This window comes from Mixophyes fleayi, chromosome 3 (genome assembly GCF_038048845.1).
Source record: "Mixophyes fleayi isolate aMixFle1 chromosome 3, aMixFle1.hap1, whole genome shotgun sequence".
NCBI classification, from domain to species: Eukaryota; Metazoa; Chordata; class Amphibia; order Anura; family Limnodynastidae; genus Mixophyes; species Mixophyes fleayi.
In genome coordinates, this window is record NC_134404.1 from 147416026 (window position 1) to 147431796 (window position 15771).

A 15771-nucleotide genomic window follows, 5' to 3' on the forward strand; every position below is an offset into this window, starting at 1 on the left:
TTCTGCCCACGAAGTGGGTTGATCCGGGATTTTGCCACACTCGCCCTGGAGTCCGGGAGACTCTCGCAAAATGCGGGAGTCTCCCGGACATTCCGGGAGAGTTGGCAAGTATGGCTTACATCTTGCAAGACTTCATTTCAGCAGAAAAATGAATAATCTCTTTTAGCAAATAATATATCTATGCGAGTTACAAAAAATGGCTGAACAAAGGCTTTATGAGGCCTTAACAAAAAATCATATTTAACACATCCCATTATATTATTTAACCTGTGTTTAACAGAGAATTGCCTTCCCATTCTAATATTTAACCAGTGTTTAACAGATTATTGCTTCCTTATTCTATTATTTAACCTGTTTTTACAGAGTATTGCATCCCATTATATTACTTAACCTGCGTTTAGCAGAGAATTGCCTCCAATTCTATTATTTAACCTGTGTATAACAGAGCATTGCCTCCCCATTCTATGTAACTAATGTATAACAGAGCATTGCCTCCAATTCTATGTAACTCATGTATAGCAGAGCATTGCCTCCCATTCTATGTAACTCATGTATAACAGAGAATTGTCTTCCATTCTATTATTTAACCTGTGTATAACAGAGCATTGCCTCCCATTCTATTAGGTAACCTGTGTAGAATATATGACCCTTTTACAGTCTCCCATTCTATGTAACTTGTGTAAAGCAGAGCATTTCCTCCCATTCTATTATGTAACCTGTGTATAACAGAGCATTGCATCCCCGTTCTATTATAGACAGTTGATGCCCCATCCTACATCTTTAGAAGAGTGTCCCCCTGGGATCTGATGCAGGTCAAAAAGCTGATTTATTTACGCTGCCATGACATCACTGCCCTCACCCCTCTGTATGAAACACCAATGTCCACAGTTTTTTGCAGAGCTTGTCTGAAAATCTTTCACATACTCTGCTTTATCAATTAGAGATGTAACTCCCACATATCTACTTGCTGCAGAGTGGTTATAGAAAGTTTAATAGAATATTTGATTACATATAAACACGTTAGTTATTTACTAAGGTCAGTAATACACAAGTTCTTATATACATCAATCTAAAATAGTGACTATATTTGCCCTATTACAAAGAATGGTAAATAATAGGTTGTTAGTATATTATGTATTCAATATACTGATTACAATGTGTGTTGTCTTTAACGAAAACTTGTTTTATCCTAGTCATTGCTTTTAATGTGTATTATGGCACATTGGTGGTGTATATACCATTTAGTCAAAATTCTTAAAAAAAATATGGCTGTAGTACTTGATTGTGTATGTGTGTGTGCTTGCATGCATATCATGAAGTAACACATCAATATCCTAGTTGATATTTTGTGCTGAATCCTAATCAGTTAATATATGTTATGTCTGTTGCTTTTCTAATATCAGAGTGAGTTTTTCCAATGTTTAAGGACAGTTAGCATGAGATTGCAAGCCATGAGTTTCTGCCACCAGGTGGACAAATCAGTCATGTAAGATAATACATTTTCCTGATCTGATTCTGCCATCAAGTGGAATTTCTGTGAATGCTTGGTTAGGACATTTGATAGTTTCACACAATAAGTGGATGCATATGTATTGTTGCACTGAAACCAACTAGGTCTGCACAATGCTACGGGTTTGATATTTCCCCTGTGTAATACATTTTCTTGATTTATAATTCCAGGCAGTGCAAAATTCCATACGGTACATTACAAACAGGCGACTAAATAAGTTCTCAAAAAGAAGAAGAAAACAAGTGACCCATGTTACTACAACATACAACAAAGCTAATGAAAAAGGTGATTAAATAGTTTCAAATGTTGCATAATTAGTGTCCTCTTAATTATGAGAACATTTTAAACATAATTTAATAATAGTTTCGGGTAACTTTGGGCCTGATTCATGTTGGAACATATATTGTGTGCAATAGCTCTGCACATGCTCAGAAACGGATCTTACGCCAAAGAACGCAAGTACATGCAATTCATATCCGAACACAAATGGCACTTACTACTGCCTATGCCTATGAGAGGTATAATGGTGAAGGGAAAAGACGAACTAATGTAGGCCATGTACAGTAAGGGTCCCACTACAGAACAGATGCAAATGTCATCTCATAGCAATGACTGACACGCTTTGTTTTAGAAAGTACACGTATGCATACCAGTAGTTAGCACAGAACAAGTGTGTGCAAGTAATATGGACTATAAGAACACATTGGGCCTGATTCATTAATGAAAGTAAAGCAAACCAAAATGAGTAACTTTGAACCTTGGCAAACCCATATTGCAATGCAAGGGGTGCAAATGAGTTTGATATTTTGCACATAAGATAAATACTGGCTGCTTTTTCATGTAGCACACAAATACTTGATAGCTTATTTGTACACTGAAATGTAAAGTTGATCTAGGACATGTCCTATCACAACTATAAATCTGCCATCACATTTCACATGTACCTCTTCCTCCAATGCAACATGCTTTTGCCAAGGTGCAAAGTTACTCTTTTTTTTTGCTTACTTTCCTTAATGAATCAGGCCCATTGTATGTACAGTATGCATTGCAAGCTTCTTTATGCATTTGAAGTAGAAATAAAAAATGAAAAAAAGTAAATAAATATTTCTATAAAGGATTATACTGTTAGAATTAATCAAAGAAAGAATTTTTTTATGCATTCTGATGTGATCTTTTATTGCATATATCCATGTGCATATACTGCATTTTGTTGTATCTGTGTATGTACGACAGGTATTGTTTAGCCAGAGAGTACTTCTACCCAGATTCAAATTGGATTTGAATACGATTGAAACCATACTCCAGTTTCATGCTCTTTTTTAAAACACAACTTGTGATCGGGCTAAGTTCCTTTATGTCATAAGTGATGAATGAGTAAATTTTGATAAGAAATTTTCCTCCGTGAGGTGTTTGGGGTTAAACTCTTCATTTACTTTTCTTGCACCTCATAGAGGTGTCAGCAAAAATAAGTGAATATTTCAGCACCGCAGTTGCTGGCACAGTACGCATTAACTCCTCACGCGCCACTTAGTTGTCATTAAAAACTTGCAAATTTGCAAACAGTCACTATGTGTTTCATTGTTTCTGTATTTGTAAACATTATTGCACTGCTGACTATGCTGGTGCTATTTAAACAATGGCAATAATAGTAATTTAGATTATAAACAATAAGATGTGGTGTACCAATAGTTAGGTTATAAGATTAAAATGTACTCATGGAGTTTTATATGTAATTGCTAACTTATACAGACAAAAAATAAAATGATATTATTTGTGTCTATTATGTTACAGGGGAAGGGGGCTTAAATTTTTTCATGATCTTGACAGCCAGTGTCCCCAAGAGACGCACTTCTAATTTATGAGCATTCTGAAGAATATGGAGTTTGGGAATAAAGTCAGTGACTAAGGCCCACCTCAGACATCTACAGATAACAGAAAAATCAGGACTAAGTTACATGGGAAAGGTACCAAACTACCGTATTTCCCCATGAATGAGACGCACCTTTTTCCTAAAAAAATTTGGGTCTAAAACCTGGGTGCGTCTTATACAGAGGTAGCAGGGATACAGGGGGGGACAGCATTACAGGGGCAGTGGGAGGGATCGAGGGAGTGGGGCAGCGCTACAGTGGCAGAGGGGGGGGGGATCCAGGAGGAGGGGGACAGGCAGAGTGGCAGCGGGGATCCAGCAGGCGGGGACAGGCAAAGAGATGCAGTGTGGATCCAGCAGGCGGGCACAGGCAGAGAGTGGCAGCGGGGATCCAGCAGGCGGGGACAGGCAGAGAGTGGCAGCGGGGATCCAGCAGGCGGGGACAGGCAAAGAGTGGCAGCAGGGATCCAGCAGGCGGGGACAGGCAGAGAGTGGCAGCGGGGATCCAGCAGGCGGGGACAGGCAGAGAGTGGCAGCGGGGGGGGGATCCAGCAGGCGGGGACAGGCAGAGAGTGGCAGCGGGGATCCAGCAAGTGGGGGACAGGCAGAGTGGCAGCAGGGATCCAGGAGTGGCAGTGTGGGGGGTGGCGATTGCAGGGAGAGTGTGCTGCCCGGCTGCTCTGATTGTGATCATTACACTCTCCCTGCCATTTTTGACAACTACCATAATAATTTTTTTTTCAAATTTCGGGGACAAAATTAAGGTGCGTCTTATACATGGGAGCGCCTTATACATGGGGAAATACGGTACTAGTTGGGGCAAAGTATGTGAGGTATGCCCTGAAAATACACAATAACAAAATAGATTAATATAAGAAATGTGTCACCACTGCTAGGGATAGAGAAGACATGATGAGAGATAGTCAGTAGATGAATATAATGGAAAGTAAATGTATAAATCACTGGAGTAATAAAAAAAAAATACTTTTCCAGCATGACCAACATTATTAAAAATGAGGTAAATAACAGATGCAAGTAAATTTGTGATGTCATAATGCTGCCAAAGGACATAATTAAGTTAAGTTGCTGTTTTCTAGGTTATATAATTATGTTGTCATTAAATATTAATGCATTGCAATAAAAAAAAAAAACCATTGCAAAACAGAATACACGCATAATTCCTGATAAATTCAACTCGAATCGCCATGTTTTATTACATAATTACCAAGTACTACAATTCAGTGATCTCCCTCCTCCCTTCATATTCAGCAGTGAGAAGAGTAAGTGGCTGCATTAGCAGAGTTATGTATACAGGCAGTCAAAATTGTCTTTCAGTTGAATATGTTTTATTTGTGCCATAGGTACTTGTGTTTAATATATGGCACTGGTTTCCATAAAGAAAGAAAACATATTTTATTCATTTTTTAAAAATAAATAACTACGAGTGATAAATCATATTAAGATCTTTACTTTTTAATTACATCATAATCATTTAACCTTTAAGTGTTCATTTCCTTTATTTACAAAGTTAACATGTAACATTGAATTTTAACCTGTAGCCATTCATACATGGGGAATAGAAAGCATTTTTGCAGCCACCTCCTATGAGTAAACAATAAAGGTCCATTCTGTGCCCACTGGGCTCATTTATGTTTGAGAATCTTCTGCAGGTACAGCTGTAGGTTGGCTTGTGTCACAACCGGTAGTTATACACAGTCCTGGTGGTCCTCTTTCTCCAGTATACCCTCTCTGCCCAAGTTGTCCTCTGTGTCCACGAGGACCCATTAGACCAGGTTCTCCATCAAATCCTTGTCCTTGTTTTCCTCTATCCCCTGAAATAGAGTGGTAAAAAATAAGAACATATGGGCAGTGATATTCTGTTGTGGTTTGTTCTTATTATGTTATCAAATGCAATTAAATCTTACTGTACATTAATTAGCATTGTTTTATTTTTATATGTGTGTGTGTGTGTATTTTAAGAAAAACCTTTAAGGTGGCATGTTACTGGGGATGACTGACTCCGTCATGGGCATCAGTAAGCCCTAGGGCCGCTTGCAGCCCTCCAAAACATTCACCAGCGACTGACAGTTTCTTCTTGCTTTATTATCAGATTTGTTTATTATAGTTTGAAGCTCTTGTTTAAAAAACCTACTGATATATTATTACAGACAGGCATCACTTTCTTTGATTAAATGTATTGTTTTAACTTATTACTGAGATTAAGGGTAAAAGTTACAGAGCTTTCCCTTGCGCCCCCTGAAGTGTGTGAAATTGTCTATCACTGTTCTAAGTAGTCAGATGAATATAGCATCATATTAAAGGGTAATCATCATCATCAACATATGTTTATATAGCGCCAGCAAATTCCGTAGTGCTTTACAATATGAAATAATATCTGTAGTAAAGCTAATAATGTCTGCAATAAAACTCTAATTTGCCAAAATAATATGTGCTTTTATTTTATTTTTGAGACCCCTGAAATACCTTTCCTAGAAGCTTCTAAAAAATGGCTTTGTGCCTTGCCAAAATCTAGTGCTAAGGGATGAAGAGCTGCCTGCAGTGATATCAACGCGGTGTGCAATGATTGTGGCAGTAAACTATAACTCCCATCATCCATTGCATGCATGGATCCATATAGTGCCAAATAGTAACTGTGTCTCCCCTGTGCAGTGTTTTTGCGCACAGTGCCCCCCCCCCCTTCCCCCCGTTTTTCATGTTTTTCCCTGGACGTTTGGAATTTGAAAGTGGAACCACTGCCCCTGTGACATAATCATCAGGTCTGTGACCTGATTGGAGTAGCCGGTGTTGAATTTATGTCTGCACATATCTATGGGAGTTGTCAGGTCAACCAGTCATAACGCTGTATAGCAGTGTCAGCTATACAGAGCAACCAAACCAGACATGATTACTCCACAGGAGGCCAGACAGTGTTTTCTCTTGTAAAATATATGTTTGAACCTAACAGATTTACTGGCAGCTACTTGGACATATCTTTTAAATGGAACACAAACATATATGAAGCATTCTATCAGTATGGAATACACTGTAAAATAAAGAAAATATTGTCACTTTGAAAATTATTACATGTATCAACAAGATAGTAACTGTTAATTTTGACTTTTGAAGCAAGTTAAATAGTATTCATGAATTTGCTCACTGTTACAAATGGAGGCCTGAAATTGTAAAACTTATCAACTGAAACAGATTAAAACAGATAATATTGCCCCTAATAGTGGATGTTACAAATCAGGCCGATTAAAGACAGAATCTCAAAGCTTAGCGATGTATCCGTAACCAGGAACATAGGTAATGGTAATGCACATGAGACCAATGAAAAGCATATCTTGTTCTAATAATCTGCCTTTACATATAGTTTTAATCACATCATTTATAGTTATTGATGAAACTATTAATCATGCAATTTATCATGCTGTATATAGGCAAACACAATGCATTGAACAAATGCCTATGGTCTATTTATTTGTTACCTCTTGGTCCTGTGTCCCCTTCAAATCCAACAAGCCCATAGCCCTTCAGACCTTTGTCTCCTTTATTTCCAGGTTCACCTGCACAATGCATATCAAATTTAATTTCATGCTTTCTTGGTACAAGTAACTGACATAAAATTTGTAGGTTTTAAATCAAGTTTTACTACTTTAAATAATGAACATAATTGAGTTTGTCAACAATGTGTGACAATTCAGAATTGAATGCAGAATTTCCAGTGTTATCTGTATTTCAGAACTTGGGCTATATTAAAAAGACTTTCCAGAGTGAAAATGTACAATATAGCTCCTGACATGATATAATCCACTTATGTGGTGTAGTGTCATACAAATGCTGGAATCATTTTATAGTAGAATATGATATTTATGCAATGAAATTCATCAATAATGTCAACTTTTTTTTTCTAGAAAAAATATACCTCTTTGCCCTTGCTTTCCTGAATCTCCACCTTCACCATAAAAGCCTTCTGGACCATCTTCTCCATCAAGTCCATTCAATCCGGTGTTACCCTTAAAATATACAATTTAAAAAGAAGCTTAATTGCATCAACAGTATTATAAAACAACCCTTTAATTGAAAGGAGCAGTTAAGTATTTCGGAACTGGTCACCTGTACTGGTTCAGGAGATAACATTTTAAGTAGAACACACAAAATACACTATGTGGTCAAAAGTATTTAGATGCTTAACCGTTACACCAGCAGAAACTGTAATGACATTGTATTGAAATACATATACTTTAATATGAAGTTGGTTCTGTTTTGCAGCAATAACAACTTCCACTCTTCTTGGAAGGCTTTCCACAAGATACTGGAGTGTGGGAATTTGTGCCCATTCATTCTGTAGAGCATTTATGAGGTCAGGCACAGATGTGGGACGTGAAGGCCTGGCTCGCAATCTCCGTTCCAGTTTATCCCAAAGGTGTTCGATGGGTTGAGAACATGGCTCTGTGAGGGCCAGTTAAGTTCTTCCCCACCAAACTCATAAAACCATGTCTTTGTAGTCCTTGCTTTGTGCACTGGGGCACAGTCATGTTGAAATAGAAAAGGTCCTTCCCCAAACTGTTGCCACAAAGTTGTAAGCATAGCATTGTTCAAAATGACTTAGAATGCTGAAGCATTAAGATTGCCTTTCACTGGGGATAAGGGGCCTAGCCCAACCCCTGAAAAACAGCCCCATATTATTATCCCTCCACCAAACTTCACAGTTGGCATAATGCAGTCAGGCAGGTAACGTTCTCCCAGCATCCGCCAAATCCAGTCTTGCCCATCTGACATCCAAACAGAGAATTGTGATTCATCACTCCACAGAAAAAGTTTCCACTGCTACACAGTCCAGTGTCGGTGTGCTTTACACAACTCCATCCAACGCTTGGCATTGGTCTTGGTGATGTGAAACTTGCATGCAGTTGTACGTCCATGGAAACCCATTCCATTAAGCTCCCGCCGCACAGTTTTTGTGCTTACATTAATGCCGGTGGAAGTTTGGAACTCTTCAGCTATGGATTCAGAAGAGCATGGGTGACCTTTATACCCCATTCATACTGCACCAAAATCCCGGGTTTTTGCCGGGGCGAGCTCAAACGACCCGGGTCTTGGTGCAGTATGAATGGTACAAGTCAAAAATCCCGGGTCTAAAAACCCGGGTCTTCAACCCGGGATTTATTGAGGGGTAATTCCCGGGTCGGACCCGGGTTGCCTGCACTATGAATGGTGCAACCCGGGTTTTTCAACCCGGGTTGCACAGAAAACAAGCTGATTGGCTGTCTGCCTATCTCTGGAGGATGATGTCATCAGTAGGAGCACGTGGAAGAAAAAAAAAACAGTCACCTTTCAATGACATCACCATTTTTCAGCCAATGAAAACTGCTCCGGTGATGACTCCCACAAATTGCCAGGGCACAGACTTGTGCAGTATGAATGGGGTCAACCCGGGAAATTCCCGGGTCCGAGGTGCAGTATGAATGGTGTTTCTGAGCTGGGACGCTCCGAGCCCCGGCAAAAACCCGGCTTGAAAAACCCGGGATATTGCCGGGGCGGCAGTATGAAAATAGGGGGCAGTCTAGAAATAGTTTTAATGATGTGTGGGGTGCAGAATCACTCACAATACCTGTGTCAGTATTACAGCCATGGTCAGCCGTTGTGTGAAATAGTCACATGATAGGCTAATGCTGTTGACCTGGACTATTCTCACCCACTTCAACCTATTTAGTAAACTAAGATATGTGTTTGCCAAATTGTCCATCAGTCCAAAATTCATACTTACTGTTAACATACACATGTTGTAAATTGTATGTAAAAGCACACATGCAGCTACAATAATGTATTTTTAAGATAAATATTCCAAAATTGTTATTATCCAAAAAATTGTAATAGTTAATAATGCCAAGAAAACATAGCTAACAACAGGAGCAGGCTGGCCTGGGTGGCCGGGGAGCATCTGCCCCTGGGGACGGTCCCATAGTGCACTACCTTGGGCTGGGTCACTGGGCCACCTGCATTTTTTTTCCATTAATATAAGCTGCTGAGTTGACTGTTTCCCCCCAGGCTAAAATTTACCAGCCTTCCCCTGGCTAACAATATACTTTTAATTAAACTGTGGACAGTGGTGTTATTTGGTACAGGATGGCATAGAGAATACGTGGTAGGCTACACTGTATTGGTGTAAGCTACCCACATAAAATGTCAGTGACGCACGCAGGGGGGGTTTCTGAGTCTCTAGAAAACCCCCCCTGCGCTAACTAAGTGGCCACTGTCCTATACAGCAGCCGCGGCGCTGTCAAAGAAGCGTCCGCGGCATACAGCACCGCCGCAGACGCTTCTTAGACAGCACCGCGGCTGCTGTATAGGACAGCGCTGGCGAAACAGAGCTGCTGCAGCTCTCTCTCATGGTTCCGCGCCATTCCGTGCGCCTTTGAATGTGTATATAAATGTGGCATGTTGGAATAAACCCAGCAATTACCCTTCACTGAAAGTTGCATTTTGTACATATAAGTATTTATCAATAGTACATTAATACAGTTCAAACTGCTAAATCAGCAAGGCAGATAGTGATTTACTAAGGCTGGAACTCATACATAAGAAACATACTGCACTGTTAAGGATCTTATTTGGTTTCGACATCTATGTGGGAAGAAAAGCCTAACCAAATAATATAACCATCTTGGCAGAAAATTTTGCTCTTTCACCACAAAACCTGTTAGGGAATTTTTTTCACATAATTGTCACTACAACACAGATCATTAAAGACCACAGTAAATGAAAAACAGATACTGTTTGATTTTGACATTTCAGTCCAATGCTGAAGCAATATTTGATTAAAATCTTATTAATATTCAATTAAGATGGATTAGTATATTATAAACGGATATTTTTCTTGCAGATATATAATGATATTACAAGTCATGAAAGATTGCTTCATCTATGATTGTAGGAGGAGCTGCAGACTTTTATAAGTAACCAGAAGTTTAATAGGACTTGTTATTTTCTTAGTCTGTAGAGGAAATTCATGCTCTTTATACATAATTACTCTTTGGTTACATAGATTATTCAGATATGCTTTGCAAATATTTCTTTTTTTAAATAGCATTCATAAAAGCAATGCCAATTAATATTAAGTGCAGCACGGTGGCTTAGTGGTTAGCACTTCTGTGACACAGCTATCAAATTTCATTCACTTAAATTTTCCATATCTCCACTTCTAAATTTTTACTTTGACCACTGATCACAAGTAATAGCCAGGTCAAAATGAGTAAAACAAGATTCATAGAAAGATGTTACTAATACAAGTAAACCTGATGCACAGGTAATGGACTCCTGAAAGGTGCCAGTCTCCATAGGCAATGTTATTGGAATCACTAAGGAACCCAAAATACATGAGAATTGCAATGGCTTACCTGACCTAAGAAGTAGAAACTATAAGGAAGGAAGAACAATGTGTGCACTCACCTAAGTAGTAGCACGGCAAGATAAGTAAATTTATATGCAAAATAGACAGTGTCTGATGACTCAAGAAGTAATACAGAATGTAGACAGAACATTGCATTACATTTCAATGCATGTCGCAAATTAAATTGCTTCTCTCAATTGATCATGCTTATGAAAGCTTATTTCACTCGATAATGATTGCAGTTTGTGGATTGAGTGAAATGTATAAAAGTGAAAACAAATTCTGCAAAATAAAAGTGATGGTGTGTTTATCTGCATGTTTATTAGAACATATATTTATTCCCTCATTGTTGATGTACTCACTTGTGGTCCAGGTGGCCCAGGCAGTCCTACGGGGCCAGGTGCTCCCATGGGTACTTCCCCGAACAAGGGGCATACACTAGCACACTCTCGTCGTACAGACTGTGCATATGCTGACATGTGTTCAAGAACAAACTTCTGGCAAACTTCTATCACACGGGATGCTGGAAACATTGGTCCCTGTTGAAAAGCAAATTTGGCAAGTTTAACTGCACTTGTAATATATGGACATACATAGGTTGCATAAGCTCAATTCATATCTGGATTTATGTTTAACTACTGTCCATTCTTTAAAATGAACTGTTTAATTGTGTGCAGGAATTGTGGAAACTTATGTGTCTTTGTTGAAGGTAATTCACTGCAAGGGAAGCAGCAGATTTCTTACATTATCACATTCAATTATTTTTGCAACCTTGTTAAGCTGTGCTCCTGTATAGTAGATTCAGACTTGAAGATAAACTGTTTTTGATTAACTTATGCTCAGACTGTTAGTCACCAAAATATTTATAAATGTATCTAATACTAACCCTGGACCCCATAGGCCCTATATCTCCAGAGATTCCAGAATCACCAGAAGGGCCTTGCTCTCCTTCTCGGCCACGGGCCCCAACTTCTCCTGGAGGTCCTCTTCTACCAGCAAATCCTTCTCCGCCTGCTGGGCCACTTTCTCCAAACTAAATAATTATTATATGTCAATAGAGTTACAGTACTTAAATACACACAAACATACTGTAGCTTGTTTACTCATACTTACTACTCCTTTCGGTCCCTTTGATCCCTTTTCTCCCTTAAAAATACAGATTTATTGTATTACTTATTTGAAAATGAAGATCACGAAGCCAGTCAAGCATTCACCAATATTGGTTATCTTGAAGTGTTTATACAAATATTCTGGGAAAATGTCAAAACAGGTAATTACTAAGAAATATGTCATGAACTAGCAGATCAGAACCATGATATAAGGGTTTGGGATTACAACACTCTAGAAGGGATTGGGCAAATAATTAGTGTTAATGGTTAAAATTACTTTATTATTGTTCAGAATTAGGCATAAATGCTAGTATAATTTGATTTGTATCTTCAGTATGGTGTATATATCAGTAGCAGAACTGATCTAGCAGCAGTATTGTAGTTTTATTAATATCTTTTACTCAGAAAGCCCTGCAGTTGTTGAGATTTACAGGACAGAATGAGAACAATTACTGAGCATTGCAACCAGCATACAAACAGAGACGGCACAACAATTAGGAGAACCTAAGCGGTTGCCTTGACCACCAATGATAAGTTTGTGCCTAACTCCCTGAATAAATGACATAATGGGGTTGTTAATATCGTATCCACGATGTTCCTGAGAACATTGTGGTCACACAATTTTACCGATATTACGCTAAAAAGTAGCACCTCTATGGGGCATGAGCAAAAATGGGCTTTACTTCTATAAAAAAAAATATCACGTTCCGGAGGCACCTCGTATGGATATTTTAAGAATTGAATTTGCCCCTTAAACTGAAAGCAGATTAGTCAATTATGTATCTATCTAGTGACTTCACTGCGTAGCATATGTGATTTTATCATGCGTGCCCCAAGGGTAAATATTGCCTAGACTCCATATCCAGAATTGTTTGGTTAAAATATTGATTCAAAGTTATTGTTTCCTCATGTGTGTATGCCAGTAATATAGGAGTCATTATAGGATCACACTCAACTGAAGGCCACCTTTGTCTGTTGTGTGTAAGCGACCGTCACTAAGGGGGGTGTCAAATGGGAGAACTTGAAGTTCTAAAAATGTTATATGCAACAGTTTCTGAGCTTAATCACTTTTACATATGAGAGGGCAGGAGTGTTCCCCTTCATTCTAACCTGTTACCACTGGAGCAATCGAGTGCTCATGAAGATCGGAATTTATAAAAGTTCAACCGCTGCTGGATAGCTGCATATGTGTTTAGTTACATCTTAGGTTTCTGTTGCAACATGCCTGCAAATTGACATTTGTGCCCCACCAGAGGTTGGGACCCCTGGGCAAATGCTCTGCCCCCATCCCCAAATACTACTCCTGGAGATAAAATACAGTTGTTATTCACTGTTATTTTAAAAAATGTACTTATTTGAATAAATAAAATGATACCTTCTGTCCTTCTACACCTTTGATTCCTTGAATTCCAAGATTGCCCTGTACACAGAATAATAGGTAATATTTAAGTTTAGGGTAGGTTAAGTAATGTCTTCTTACCAATAAGTAGTAATGCAAGTTTAAAGTTTGAAAATGAAATACATACTTCCTAAGACAGCACAAGGATGCAAGACTCTCCACAGTAATCAGCAACACATTTGATAATACACTGCACACATAGTTAACATTGGAAATGATTTAACAGAGAGGAATCAGTGTCTTTAGCATCACTATCTTTATTAGGATCATACACGCCATTGTGACATTGTATATATATATATATATATATATATATATATATATATATATATATATTTATATACAGTGGTCAAAGTGGGGGTGTATACAGTGGTATGCCATACCGCCACTTCTCCTACTACCTTCATTTTGAACCTATTAAATTCCAATCACTTACATTCCCCTTCTACTTTTAATATATATTTACAGAAGAAAGGGTGAACTCTTCAAGATCAAAAAGTTTGAATTTTTGATATAGAAAAAAGTTCAGGTTTTGACAAGGATCTTAGTCTGTGACAGAAATGTTGACTATGTTACTGGAATATCTGCTTCTACATTGGAGTAGCACCCCATCAGATGAATCTTGAATATGTGAGTGCAGACCAAACTGATAGATAGATAGATAGATAGATAGATAGATAGATAGATAGATAGATAGATAGATAGATAGATAGATTATAGGAATACAAACAGAGGCTTAGGAATTGCAGTACCTTTAGACCAAGAGCACCAGGAAGTCCCACATGACCCTGTGAATAATAAGAAGAGACATTACATGATCTAGACTATTAGTAGATTATTTTGTCAACTTTATATCTGTGATTAAATTCTGTGGCCACATTTATAGTGAGTGAGTTACTGTCTTGTTTGTGTGTACCGACAGGTGGTCAGTCCAAGAGACTGCTCAAGAATAAAAAATGTTGCAGTTTCCATGATATGACAGTAGATGTAATAGTGCCTGTGACAGCCACAGTAGAGATGAAAGGAATGGCAAAATTTCACAAAAATCGAGGCTGGCAACAGGTCAGTCCACAAAATATCATACCTGTACTCTATTTGTAAATTTCTGTTACCAGGATGTATAGTCTATGAAGAGATAACAATGTCTCTTCATACTGCTATGTGCTGTGATTGGAGTAGGACTGTGAAAGTTTAAGGACAAATTCAACTGCTGAAACATAAACAAATTTGCGACCGAATGCAGAATGAGGCAAATATTTCATGGTGTTGGATATTTCGCTCATCTCTACATCACAGTACATCACATGGTATATGACAAGAATTGTGATTAGTGGAAGCAGAAGTGAATAGCTATTATTTTTACATAACAAGGTAAAGACTACACAATTGAGCGAAAAACTAGCTATAAAATAAATAATTTTTTTAACACATATAAATGAAAACAACTTGAAAATACAACTCACAGCTGCTCCAGGTGGACCAATAAATCCAGGTCTGCCAGGTCGTCCAGCTTCCCCTTTTACACCTGGGGGTCCCTGTTTATGCAATAAGAAAGCAATGTATGGCATGTTAAAATGACTTGTCTGTTGACTGTATTAAGATAGACTATAATTTGGTTGAATGTCAAACATATCAAATATACACAGACACATGCACAGTTCTATAAAAAATAAACAAAAGAAACTGCTGTTTTAACACAAACAGTATCTTGCATTTTACTCACAGATCTTCCTCGTGGACCCTCTGGACCTTGATGTCCCATATATCCTTTTTCTCCCTTGACAGTAAACAATTGAAAGGGCATTGTATCAACCACAAATTATGGTAATATTTCACTCTGACAGTACCCAGACATTAAACATTCAATTGACATTACATTACACTTAAAACATTGTTCTGCTTAAGAATATAATTTTCCATGCGTGACTTGGCGGCTGAACATAGTATTGCTTATATTGTATTTTTATATTATAACAGTAGACTTGTCTTCCACAAATTCTTTAAAACAAGTAAATATTTCTCCAGTTGTTCTAAATATTCTCTGGTGATTACAGATGCAGTTATTTCGCTTGCACTGCATTATAATGTTTATCATAGGCTTATGTCTTATATACCTCCTTGCAGTGTCCTTGTGTGACTACCCCACATACAATTTGTGTCTTCTATATGCTGTAGAGGTTTTGGTAAAGTGTAATAGCATTCATCTAATCCAAGACTTCTCCTGTACGGATTTCATGTTATGCTGGATATCCTTCTTTGGTTTAGCCTGGTAAGCAACCCTGCTCTTTACAGTCTCATCTATTCTAGTAAGGGATATCTAGTATAGAAAGCTAGAGTATCTTGCTGCTACTATGGTTGCCTATTAATAATCATAAAAAATTACTTTCTTTTTTTTAACTCATGCTAATTTTGTTACTTTATCTACACCAGTGTCAAATGTATATTTTCTCCTAATCTTGGTGTGGCTATGTGACTGTATATAACTGTTGGCAT

The 15771-nt window shown here is 38.1% G+C and overlaps 1 protein-coding gene across 1 annotated transcript in view; it reads right to left on the reverse strand.

The window, feature by feature from the left end:
* Positions 1–4829: 4829 nt before the first annotated feature.
* LOC142142796 (uncharacterized) overlaps positions 4830–15771 on the reverse strand; it is a 48715-nt gene continuing 37773 nt past the window's right edge. Inside the window, exons 18-27 of the mRNA XM_075200608.1 lie at positions 15002–15055; positions 14742–14813; positions 14031–14066; positions 13255–13299; positions 11884–11916; positions 11657–11803; positions 11133–11309; positions 7303–7393; positions 6866–6943; positions 4830–5209 (exon numbers count right to left, since the gene is read on the reverse strand). Coding sequence (XP_075056709.1) covers positions 5025–5209; positions 6866–6943; positions 7303–7393; positions 11133–11309; positions 11657–11803; positions 11884–11916; positions 13255–13299; positions 14031–14066; positions 14742–14813; positions 15002–15055 — 918 coding nt within the window. The 3' untranslated portion in view covers positions 4830–5024. The remainder of the gene's footprint in view (positions 5210–6865; positions 6944–7302; positions 7394–11132; positions 11310–11656; positions 11804–11883; positions 11917–13254; positions 13300–14030; positions 14067–14741; positions 14814–15001; positions 15056–15771) is intronic.